Source organism: Thamnophis elegans, chromosome 1 (assembly GCF_009769535.1).
Source record: "Thamnophis elegans isolate rThaEle1 chromosome 1, rThaEle1.pri, whole genome shotgun sequence".
NCBI lineage: Eukaryota > Metazoa > Chordata > Lepidosauria > Squamata > Colubridae > Thamnophis > Thamnophis elegans.
Window position 1 is genome coordinate 139878210 of NC_045541.1, and position 12208 is coordinate 139890417.

Below are 12208 nucleotides of genomic sequence, written 5' to 3' on the forward strand. Positions count from 1 at the left end.
GGTTCAGCCAGAGAGGTCCTGGGAGTCCATTTCCTCATCAATTATGGACAGGCGATTCCCCCTCTTGGGAGTGGTGGAATGACTGTCCCAACAGGAGGGGTAGGCTGAGGGCACTCCCTCACAGCCTGGCATTGGGCCTTCTCGAATTGTTTGTCGAGAGCCCACTGCCGCCTCTCTGCATCCCTAGTCGCCACTGTGGAAGATTTATAGGGATGGCTATCCTGACTGGCCACCCTGCCCTTCCTTACTCCCGCTTGCAGAAGTTCCCTTGCTAGGGGCTTGAGAGGGACCTGGTCTACCATCAGGGAAGTCAGATGGGCCAGGATGCTACATGGCCTGATGGCACAGATTTCAGACAATAGGCCAATACAGGTGGAGGTCAGGAGATGAAGGAGACTGGTGGCTGGTGCTGGATCAGAAGACACGCAGATATTGTGGAAGCAGGAACATTTTGTGGAAAAAAATCCAGGGGAATAAAACAGGGGCTCTGCAATGAGCCCAATGAATCCAGCCACTTGACGGGAGGTGAGAAGGTGGAAAAGCAGCCGAAGCTGCAAGACCAGGCAGATAGATCAGGGAGAATCAGTGGATAAAAGGCAAAAAAATTTACATAAAAATCCTCCCTGTGCCGATGTATGACCACCAGATGGCCAAGACGCCAGCGCCGCTTGGGGAAACCCTGTGGGTGAAAATGACCCAGCTGGAGACCCGATCAAGGCCAGCTAACCACCCTGAGGCTATCTGTAGAAGCGTGGCTGAGCGGGCACACCAATGGGAGAAAAACACGCGAATTCAGGCACTCCCAATTGGCCGGGGTTCCGGTGCGAGGGAGAAGGAGGTGAAGATGGCGCCCGCGCGATTTAAAGCCCTCCGAAGGGTGAGAAAATCGCAAAAAAAAACCCAAATAATTCCAACTAAAAATGGGGAACGCCGGCAGCCGCCAGAAGCCTTGCCGCTCCTGCCACGCTTTAAAGCAAAAGCGGCAGCTCTCCACTGCCATCCAAAGGCGGTGCGGCAAGTGGAGGACCCCACCACTACCATGCCTACCTCCGAGACTCTAGGAGAAATTAAATGACATGAAGCAAAAAAGGGAGACAAATGAACTGTTAATTATAGGAAAACATATTAAGGAAAAAGAAAAGGAAATACTAGAAGGAGAGTCCAAGCCTAGATAAATTACGCTGGAGCTCACAAATATAAGTCCCAAACGGGCAGACTGAGGAAAAATTCTGGCGCCAAGTAACACCAGGAGGCGTGGCCAAGGAAAAGATTCCTCAGTCCCAGGGCAACCAGATTGATTTAACTTGTCGCTTGGACTGTCCAAGCGGTGCACAGGAAAATTTTGGGCTCAACTGAAGTCATAAACATCAGTCAAGGATTACCTTTATTTACAATCTCCAAGTCATAGTTCTCATTTGGGAGTTTAATCTTCCTCCAAATTCTAGTTCAGATTTAGGATTAAGCATCTACCTCTATACAAAGTACTTTAGAAAAAAAATAGAATACTGCAGATTTGAATATTTAGTTGGAAACAAGAATTAAATTAAAAATTACATAATGCCCATATTTCTTCTTATGCATGGTACACAAGGAAATTTTGTAAAATATATCATCTCTGTGTGTGTGTGTGTGTGTGTATGTATGTATATATCAATCAATCAATCATCTACGTATCTATCTAGCTATCATATACCATATACTAGCTAGCTATAGCATTTTTACTTCCTTCAAACAAGTATAAATGCTCTTCCACTTCAACAATCCTTGAAATGACATTATTATCTGAAGTGGACTAATGGGGGCCCTTTCCTAGCTTCACAAAGTGCATTATTTCACATTAGCTCAATATGAACTGCCTAATGTAAACATGCATAGATGGGCCTGCCTGAGACAGAGTAGATAGAGTTAATCGGGGATTGCTTTTATTTTCTCACACACTGTTCATTTTAGAAAGCTAATAAGTATTAGCTTACTAGTATTACATATCATTTCTAACATATTTCTCATGGGAGAGAACATTTTTCTCCTGTTTGCAGTAATCAAATGTATAGAAACCTAAATTAGCCAAGAATTAAAGTATGGCCAGAAACTCTTCCTAAAATTCTGAATTAAAACTACTAATTTATTCGCATAAAACATACATATTCTTCCCAAAAATTTCCCCAAAACTATTTTAGTGGTTTTTATCATTTGATGCATTTTGAGAAAACACTTTTAAAGATACATTTTTCAGATGGCATTTATCTTTTCTGCTAAAGCTGCTGCTTTCTGTCCCAACTACATATTTCTTGAGTAATGCCATTTTAAAGTTCATGGAAATAAGGTCGCACCTAATTTGCAGTGTGACATCTTACATTTCCATGCCTTAACATCTTCTGGCCAGCGGCTGGGGAAAAAACACAGGGAGAGTCAACCTTCTGACAAGCTTGTTAAATACTAAATGCACCCTTCCTTCTAAACCTGCAGTTTTCATAAATTAGGCATTGCTGTGTTCTTGTCTTCAATCGAATCAAAATGCCACATTCTGAAAAAGCATCCTTCTAAGCAGTGTTTTTATGCTGACATCCAATAAAACATTCTGGCCTGCCGAATGCAGCAAAGAGTTCCTGAGGCTAATGGGGAAGAAGAAACAACTGCTCTGTCCCATTACCTGCATGAAGCCAGATCTGAGCCAAAGTCATCCAAGGATGCAGAGGACCCTGCTTTGGAGTACTACTCTGCAAAGACGAAGCCACCTCTGATAGTGCCTGCTCCACTCTAGAGGCTGCTATTGATGTCGCATGGATCGAACCTATGAAAGGAATGACAAATAATTGATTTCAGGAGAAAGGGACAAAGACGCAAGCTCTCACATGCAGGTTCTAAATTCTTCATTTTAGCTCTGTGTAAGATAAAACTGTTATAAATCCCCCAAACCTATACTTCAGGGGATGTGTATGACATTTAAAAAAAAACTTCATTAGGAGGTTAGTGTTGGTGAACCTGTGTTAAAAGGCTTCTAGTGGAAATGACAAATGAGACTGGAGCAGCCATTGGGAAACACAAAGATTTTTAGCTATAAGTGGAAGTGAGTAAATTTGTGAGTACACAAATACTAAGGTCCAAAGGGTGTGCAATAACACTGTATGATAATTTCATTTACTTGCTCTTTAATGCACGTCTTTGATATATTTTTTCAGCAAAAGGGATAATTTGAAGGGTATATTAAGAGTGGGGAAAAAACCCAATGCATTACATGGGGAGTAGCCTCAACATTTTCCTTAAAAGCAATCAAATGGCATAAATCAGTCATTTTCAACCTGTGGTCCGCCAATGTTGTCACAGGGGCTCCACGAAGGCTTGAAGAAACGCTATGATTTAAATCTTGGGTTAAGTCTTTCTGGTCCGGGGCTACAAAAGGTTTTTAAAGGGGGTCCTTAGTGAAGAAAAGGTTGAGAACCTTGGGCATAAATTATAAAGTTCACCTATCAACAACACTAGCAGCAGTTAGAAAAGTAAACAAAATGGACAGTTCATTCAAAATGAGTTGGAGTATATAAAAGAAGCTGATTCAGAGCTAGTAGATCTTGATATCGCCTCATTTATTACCATTTGTCATTTTTAAAAAAATGACTAATCATATTTCAGTGCACAAGATGGTGCCAAGTTATCATCAGCTCTCACTACGCATTTAGAATATAGCAGTTTTTGCTGCAGTTTCTAATTATGTAAGAGACTTAGTACATCTCTTTAAATGTTCATGGCACTTATTAAATAGATTGTACAAGTATAGCACATAGCCACATTCCAAAAAAGCTTAGATTGCCAAAGAATTTAAGTGCAAAGCGAAGTATTTGTAAGAAGAAAACAAAGATAAATTCCTTCTTTGTTGAGCTATGGCAAACTTATCAACTTCTCTGGTTTTCTTGATGGGAATTTTGAAACTAAATTTACCTTTTTTCTTCACAAAGTAATTGTATACATTTACAGATAGTTGTATTAGATACCAGAGACAAATATGTCTGATTGGAGTTATTGGCTTTTTTTTTGTCTGAGTCATACAATCAGTCATAGCAAGTGCTTTTGATTTTTGCCTTTTTAACAACATGCAGCTGAAACTGTTCCTTACATTCATTAGGCTGCAGTGTTTCTCAACCTTGGCGACTTTAAGTCCTGTGGACTTCAACTCCCAGAATCCCCCAGCCAGATGCCTGGGGGATTCTGGGAGTTGAAGTCTACAGGACTTAAAGTCACCAAGGTTGAGAAACACTGCATTAGGGGAAAATATTACCCATTTAGTTTCTGTTTGCTAAACAGTTGGTTAAGGTAGAAGAGGTCCGACTGAAACATGCACGTTCCAAAGAGATACTGCAGGAATTTCATCCATTCTTCATGTATTCCTTTCAGTTTTTTAAAAATATATTTCACACTCCTACATCCAAATCTTACAGAAATATATCTGAAAGCCAGCAACATTTATTTCAACAGAACTGGACTTTAATAAATGTGGTCAGGGTTAATCTTAGAGATCAGCACTGAGGGAGTACTTCTCACATATGTTTAATAGCTTTAATTCTTTAATTCAGTCTTTAATTCAAAACCTATTCTCATATGGTGTATTACTCAGGACTTGATTATCTTGTTTTACTCAAGTGCTTTCTAGCTAATAAGGGGGACTACACAAAGGGAGCATTAAAAAAAAGTCAAGATGCTGGCTGCATTCCTTCCTTCACATGCCTTATATTACAGCATATATAGAAAGGGAGGTACGGTTTAAACTGTACAGCCATATTCTTGATACTTGGGACATCTCCCTGTGGTGAGTTGCCACAAACTGCCCCCTTAGTGCATGTATTTTGAAAGGTCTATGAACCTTGGAAAGCTTCTTAGGCGGGCAGGGACATCTGCTTTCTATTTAAGCACTATGGACCTTAGTTACCATGGACTTTAGATGTTTCATATATATTGAACAGAAATATTGAAAAAGGGACCGCTAGAAAAGGAGAATGAGAAATACTGACATATTCATCCTGCTCAACAGCATTTGAAACCTATACTAGCAATCAGATTTCCCCATGACTATAGCAATAGCAGTTAGACTTATATACCGCTTCATAGGGCTTTCAGCCCTCTCTAAGCGGTTTACAGAGTCAGCATATTGCCCCCAACAACAATCTGGGTCCTCATTTTACCCACCTTGGAAGGATGGAAGGCTGAGTCAACCTTGAGCCGGTGAGATTTGAGCAGCCGAACTGCAGAACTGCAGTCAGCTGAAGTAGCCTGCAGTGCTGCATTTAACCACTGCGCCACCTCGGCTCGACTAGCTAACCCTAAGCCTAGTTAGCCTTCTCCACATTGATATTTTATAATGCTTTACTAGAGTTAAGGCAAAAAAGAGTAGAAGGATGGGAATATTTCTTCTAAAGGCTCTCAAATATATTATCCCAATTCATTACCAACAGTTTAAAAACCAGGATTGTTATGTTTACAATTTACACTGGTATACTGTATAATCGCAATTTTTCTAACATTGTAACCACACATTCTTGACACATAATTAGCAGACCTATACAAGTTTTTACAAATGAAAATGTGCATGTTTAAATATACAAAATCAATAACTGGTACGACACAGGTCCTATGAAGAACCTACAAGTTCACTCCCAAACAAACAAACAAACAAACATACATTTATTTTTGACCTTTCTTACAGAGTTGCAGTAATGAAAGAGAAGAAATTAGAATGGAACCAATTGAGGACTGATTATATAATCCAGACAGTCGGGTGTACCTGGATGCATATATCTATATATAGTTTGAGGTTTTGCATTTTGAGTAGAAATTAAATAAATAGTTTTTACTAATATTGGCTTTATGCAAACAGTGGTTGGAGGAAAATTTACGGAAATCCAACATAGCTTGAAGTATGTCAAAACCCTAACTTCTATTCTACACCTTAACACGGATTTGAAGAAAAAGTTGGAGAAGATAGTATTTGAGCATTATTTAACATTTTATCTTATATATATTTGAGGCATTATTACTGTTACTGAGTTACCATTGCATTATCTTGGATATGGCCTTGCATCAGAATGAATGGCTTATTTTAAATTCCTTTAATTAAACAAGAATATGCCATAATTTGAAGAAATAATATGGAAGCTTGTCACTGTGAAAAGGTGAATAATACTGAAATTGTGAGAATTTGGGAAGACAGGTGGTTTTGTTTTCGAAAAGTTAGGTAGAAGGAAAAAAGAACAGTTTCAGTTCTACTGTGCCCCGGTCCTTGATGGTTTATGGGAAATAACATTCTTTTAAAATGAATTTATTACTATTTCCAGAGGCTCTTTCCTTCCTTGCTACAAGATGAAAAGTTACTTTTCAATTATAATGATAATGTTTTAATTAAAAAGATGAAAATTGGAATTAAGCAAAACCATGCAATGTAAAAACATATTAAAATCCACATGCACATAAATTAAAAAAGAAAGAAAAAGCAGGCTTCAAAGCATGTAGAAACACCAAAATGTGAAGCATGCAGAGATCTGTATGCCAGTGCAAGCAAATCACTGTCTAGACTAAGAGACAGTATCTTCTGCAGGACTAGATAAAATAGACATATGTACTTATGGACAAATCTGATATGACTTTATTTCAACTGCACAATTCATTTCTCACTCCCAATATATTAAAATACTTCTGGATTTTTGGGAAATGTGTGTGACAGAAGTGAAACTTTGGCTTTCTGTTCTATCAATTATTAATATTATTTTGTTCCATGAAATTTTTGCATGAAACTCAGTAATTAATTAGGCAAAAATAGAACTCAATATAGTAAACTAATAGGATCAGAAAAGGTCAAAGGTAGCTAAAAGTAACACTATATTAAAGTTTTCAGATCACTTGTAAGTATCAAACAAAAATAATTTTCTTAAAGATTTTTTTTTTTACATTTTGAATTTGGATTTTTTTTATTGGCTTCATTTATTCCTATTAGCTAAGAAGCAACAATGTAATTCAATTTCCAAATCAGCTGGAGAAATCACTGCAATGATACATAAATATGGTTGCTTATAAAGTACATTAATGATTATCCAAGGAGTAACTCCTTTTTCCAAAATGTATTCATTTGGAGCCCTCCAGAAATTAATACTGCCTCTTTAATAACTGAAACCAAGTGACTAGATAAGTGCATTCAGATCTCATAGGATTACAGCCTCGGGATAACTTGGGTCTAGAACAACAGCCTTGCTTTGCACAATGTCAACTTCCATGGCGAATGGACAACATTTACATTCTGTGGTGAAGGGAGAGTGTTTCTACTAAATCTTTAGAAATTTAAGAATAGACCTATATAGTAAATGCTACTTACAAACTGAAAAAAGGGAGAAAAAACCATGAAAGTAAGCATCTGGAGGGTTGCCTTTAAACAACAGATCAAACCACAAATTAAAATCACAAAAAAATAACAGCTATAAAATAGAATTACACAAATGCAATTACACTTCTGATAACCTTCAAACTGTAAGCCAGTTTTCTTGTTTTCAAAAGGATTCTGAACATTGCACATATGGACTTCAAATCAGACAAAATTTTAATAGTGATATTGAAGTATTTAATTTATCAACCCTCTTTCAGGCCACATTAATATACTATACAAGTGCAACATAGAGAAACAATAAATACATTTATCAAAAAGCCAGAGATGACTTGGACCATTTTTATTCATCTGAACTTAAAGGGAAACAGATTGTTGTGCTACACAAACCACAGGATGGAAAGTAATTAAGGAGAGAAACAACCTAGAATTAGGGAGAAGTTTCCTGACAATTAGGATAATTACCGTATTTTTCAGAGTATAAGATTCACCTTAATTTGGGGGGAGGAAAATAGGGGGAAAAATTCTGACTACCAGGTATTCATCTGGCTAGCGTCCTTAGTCTAGTCAGCTTCAGCACATAAGTTTGCTGGTTTTGAGCGTGCATGCTTTTTATCCCCTGGACTATGTATTCCAAGTTAGGCCACACTGATTAACAATCACTTACAATCATTACAAACAACATTATTGAAGACAAGTGAGAAGTCTATTTGGACACTTTCCTATCTAAACTCTATCTGAGATCATCAACCAGCATGATCGATGGTATTTTTAATGTGGAATCTTGGAGCAGTAATACTCGCAAATTATCTGCTCCACAGAAAAGTTGAAGAGCATACTTAAATGAGAAAATTCAAAGAAGATAGCCATAATTTGCAAAATAATGTGTTGCATTGGAGACAAGTAGATTTTCCATTCCTTGAGAAATTGTTCTTGAAACAGAGACTCCATTTTGTTTCATCTCTACTCCTCCAAGCCCCACTTAGATGTACCGATATCCAAATGGGGGAGTATGCCACAATAAAAATATGTGAAGCTTTTTTTCAGCCCTAATGAGGCACTAACGAGTGAAGGATCTTTCCTGCTTTGCCTGCTTTTCTCATTGCTGCTCCCTCCAACGATCAGCTGCGCTTTAGAAGCTTTTTTCCAGCCCTAATGAGGCGCTAACGTGGGAAGGAGCAGCAATGGGAAAAGCAGGCAAAGCAGGCTTCACTCGTTAGCACCTCATTAGGGCTGAAAAAAAGATTAGAAAAAGCTACATTCTGAGTATAAGACACACCCAAATTTTCAGCCTCTTTTTTTTGGGGGGGGGTATGTCTTATACTCCGAAAAATACAGTAATCAGTGGAACAACCTGCCTCCAGTAGTTGTGGACGTCCCAAACACTGGAAGTTTTTAAGAAATGATTGGACAACCATTTGTCTGAAATGAATGGTTTAGGATTTCCTGCCTAAGCAGGGAATTGGAGTAGAAGACATTCAAGATCCCTTCCAACTCTTGTTCTGTTATTCTGTTAAGTTCAGGACAAGGCAGAATAGAATCTAACAAGGAGACTACACATTTAACCCTAACAAGGCATTTTTTATGGAATTCAAATGATTACTGAGAATTTCATAGGAGCTGGATAATTCACATCTCACTTCTATGTTAATGTTTCATTATTATTATGTGGTTAATCTTTGGTGAGATTCACAGCCTTTGGGGCTGGTTGGTAGCTCTATTATTGTTGTTGTTGTTGTTGTTGTTCACAGCCTTTGGGGCTGGTTGGTAGCTCTATTATTGTTGTTGTTGTTGTTGTTGTTGTTATTATTATTACTATTATTATTATTATTGCAGAAGGACCTTGAATTATTAGCTACCCTAAATTAAAATATTTCAACCTACCTGGACTGCAATTTATAATACTGTTTTGGTGTCCAATAGTATTATGAATTCAAAACAATTATTTTGCATGTATGGAAATCCACTTCTAAATGGGTCAAAACTGTTTAAAACTGAGAAAAATTCATTTTAAACTTAAAAGCCCTGTTTATAACTCAAAATGGCCCTTTTCTGAGTTCAAAATAATTCAGATTTGAAGCATTTACATATTATTATTATTATTTTAAAATGAGACTATCTACTAAATTTCTTAGTCATTAGTAGTTGTTGAAATAAAAGCAAATTTAATTTCTTTAGTTTTCAGGAGAAAAATAATCCCAGAAATGCTCAATTTACATTATTAATTTAATAATCGCTCGTCTGATGAAGCTTGGTTCTGATGCTTATCCTTTACAAAAAATAGCTGTCTAATTACAGATTATAACAATATTCTGAACTATACCATTTTAGATTACAGAGAAAAATCTGAAATCCTCCTTTTCAATGTTTCCCCATTGAAAAACTAAACACAATAAACCACAATAACTCCTGCATGTGAGAAATCAGCATGATGAAAATTGACTGCATAGTATTCTTACAAGTATGTTACTTTATTTTTGGACTTGCAGACTTAAGTGGTATGGTTAGAATTCTTCCATATCAGTTTATTATTTTCTTATATGTAATGCAGTATGTAATTCTTAAAACTGCAAAATGTTTTAGTAAAGAAAATGTATGAACAAAATGTATGAATAGCACTAAACAGGCAAATGGGAATAGCAAAAGCATTGATATAAGTGTGCAAAAACTAATAATTCAAAGTTTCTTGAAAAAGAATCCAACAACATGATTTATATACATCTGCTAACCCACTTACTAACTTCTGTTATTTATTTCTATCCTAGAGAAGAATTGTTCATGTATCTTTAGTCAAATGAACAGATTAAATCAATTTTAATAGCTCATCCTCAAATCATGCCAGGATAACATGAATGAAATGTCCAGGAATGAAAATTATTACCAGTTATATTTAAAATGCCTCAGTTTTGTTATTTCGAACAAGAAACTAAAAAATAGTAAAGCTACTAAAAATGCAGCATCTAAAAACAATTTAATGGAAATCTCTGTGTTCGTAATCATGCAGGAGATACTCCATTTTATGAAAAGATGCAGCATAAAAAAACAACAAAACAATGCTGCCTCTCTCTGCCAATTACGTCAAACAAAACTGACACATTTGGAACAAGCAAATTTAAAACTTGCTTCCCATTGTAGCACACTGGGTTTTTGGTGCTTCCCTTAAATCTTAATCCCTAATATAAGAGCTTTTCCATATTTATATTTTGCATGTTTTGAATCACAGCAAAAATATTTTGTCTTTCTATCTAAGCTTTTATTAACAAAATGGCCCTCATATCTATCAGTTGGAATTAGATGGCATGTTTTCAATAATGGGCACAATAATTTCTCTTGTTGCATGCCATTAGATCTTAGAACCAACCCTAATAAAGCAGATGGATGGAAATGCTACCCTAGCAGGTGCCACTGGACAGAGCAATAGCTTATGCCAACACTTGCTCTATCTTATCAAGAAGACAATGGAGCCCCCTTGTGGAGTCTTTAAGTAAGCCTTCCTAACTGCTAGATGGGGAAGACAATTTGAGAAGCTATCTAGTTGAATCCACTCAATGCTCCCTATTTTTTTCTTTAAAAAAAAAGTCAAATATGTAATCCATAGGTTGCATTTATGCCAAATTGCAAATTTCAGTGCAATTTGAGCTTAGCAGTTACAGAGATTATCAGAAGCACCCAAAATAGCAGCTAACACTATCATCAGAAAGAGGAAATCTGTTTACAGAATGGAGGTTCGCAGGGCCCAGGAACGTAGTCACAAGGTGGATTGGCTGCATGGGGCCAGACAAAGGAATCAGTTTTGGGAGGTGAGTGAGGAGACTGAGGAGACATAAACAGGTGGAGGAGAGATTCTGTCCTTGAGAGAGGTGAAGATGTAGAGGAATCAGAAGCTAAAAAGTGCAAAGAGAAAAATTATAAAGAAAATGCAAGAATAAAATATGATAATTAATGGATGCCAGGAAAGAAAGAAATGGAGAGCCCACTTAGCTATTATTAAATGGAGATGGGAATATTTCCACACAGAAAACACTATATTACAGAATTATGAAAGTCAGAGATAAAATTAAAAATATTATTGATAGGAGCAAGCAAGGGAAAAAAACAAATCAATTTACTTTAGCAAGGACAAATGCTAATGAAAATATTCTTAGCTATGCTATTTAATGTGATATAGAAGCACACATTCATTCCTGAAGTTATGTCTTTCTCATTAGTAACTGTCTGCAAGGGTTTTTAAATTACTATTATATTTGACTGACAGCAGACATAATAAGACTATTTCATAAATGTCCTAAAAATAAGATAATATATCAGCTGAAAAGTGTTTTTGTTGATATACTTCAATTTATGTCACCTACTTTTCTCAGAAATCTGTCTGCGATTCTGCACCAACATCACTTAAACTAGCTTATCTGTTTTAATCTCTGCCCAGCAACTTAAAAAAAAAAAAGGAATCAAGCAATTGCTTCATTTTGTATAAATAAATCAGACAACACTATTCCCTTTGAGCCATTAACATTCGCTTATAATACAGATGTTATGACTGAATATGTCTTCCCCTAATTTATTTGTGCCAGTATTTATTTATTAACAGAGGCTTATATGCCAATCAATTCATTCAGACCTCTTATCATTTTATATTTCCTTCTTCTTGTAAGAGTTAAAATAAAAAAATGGTATACATGTGCCAGGCTACAGGATAAAATAATAACAGAAAAAGTTACTAAGAAAGAGTATACTGAAGACAAAGTATCCAAAATTTATGTTGCAAATGTGGGAAACTTTTCATAGTTACTTTATTTGGATTCATTAAAGTACATACCACTAAGACCCCCCACCCCCATACAATGGTAATTT

General features: G+C 36.5%; 1 protein-coding gene across 3 annotated transcripts in view; it reads right to left on the reverse strand.

Annotated features, from left to right (window-relative positions):
• The window catches only part of TTC7B (tetratricopeptide repeat domain 7B), a 118980-nt gene that overhangs the window by 43463 nt on the left and 63309 nt on the right, over nucleotides 1-12208 (reverse strand). For all 3 annotated transcript variants that reach the window (XM_032232942.1, XM_032232951.1, XM_032232960.1), the window contains one exon: nucleotides 2651-2791. In XM_032232942.1, coding sequence (XP_032088833.1) covers nucleotides 2651-2791 — 141 coding nt within the window. The remainder of the gene's footprint in view (nucleotides 1-2650; nucleotides 2792-12208) is intronic.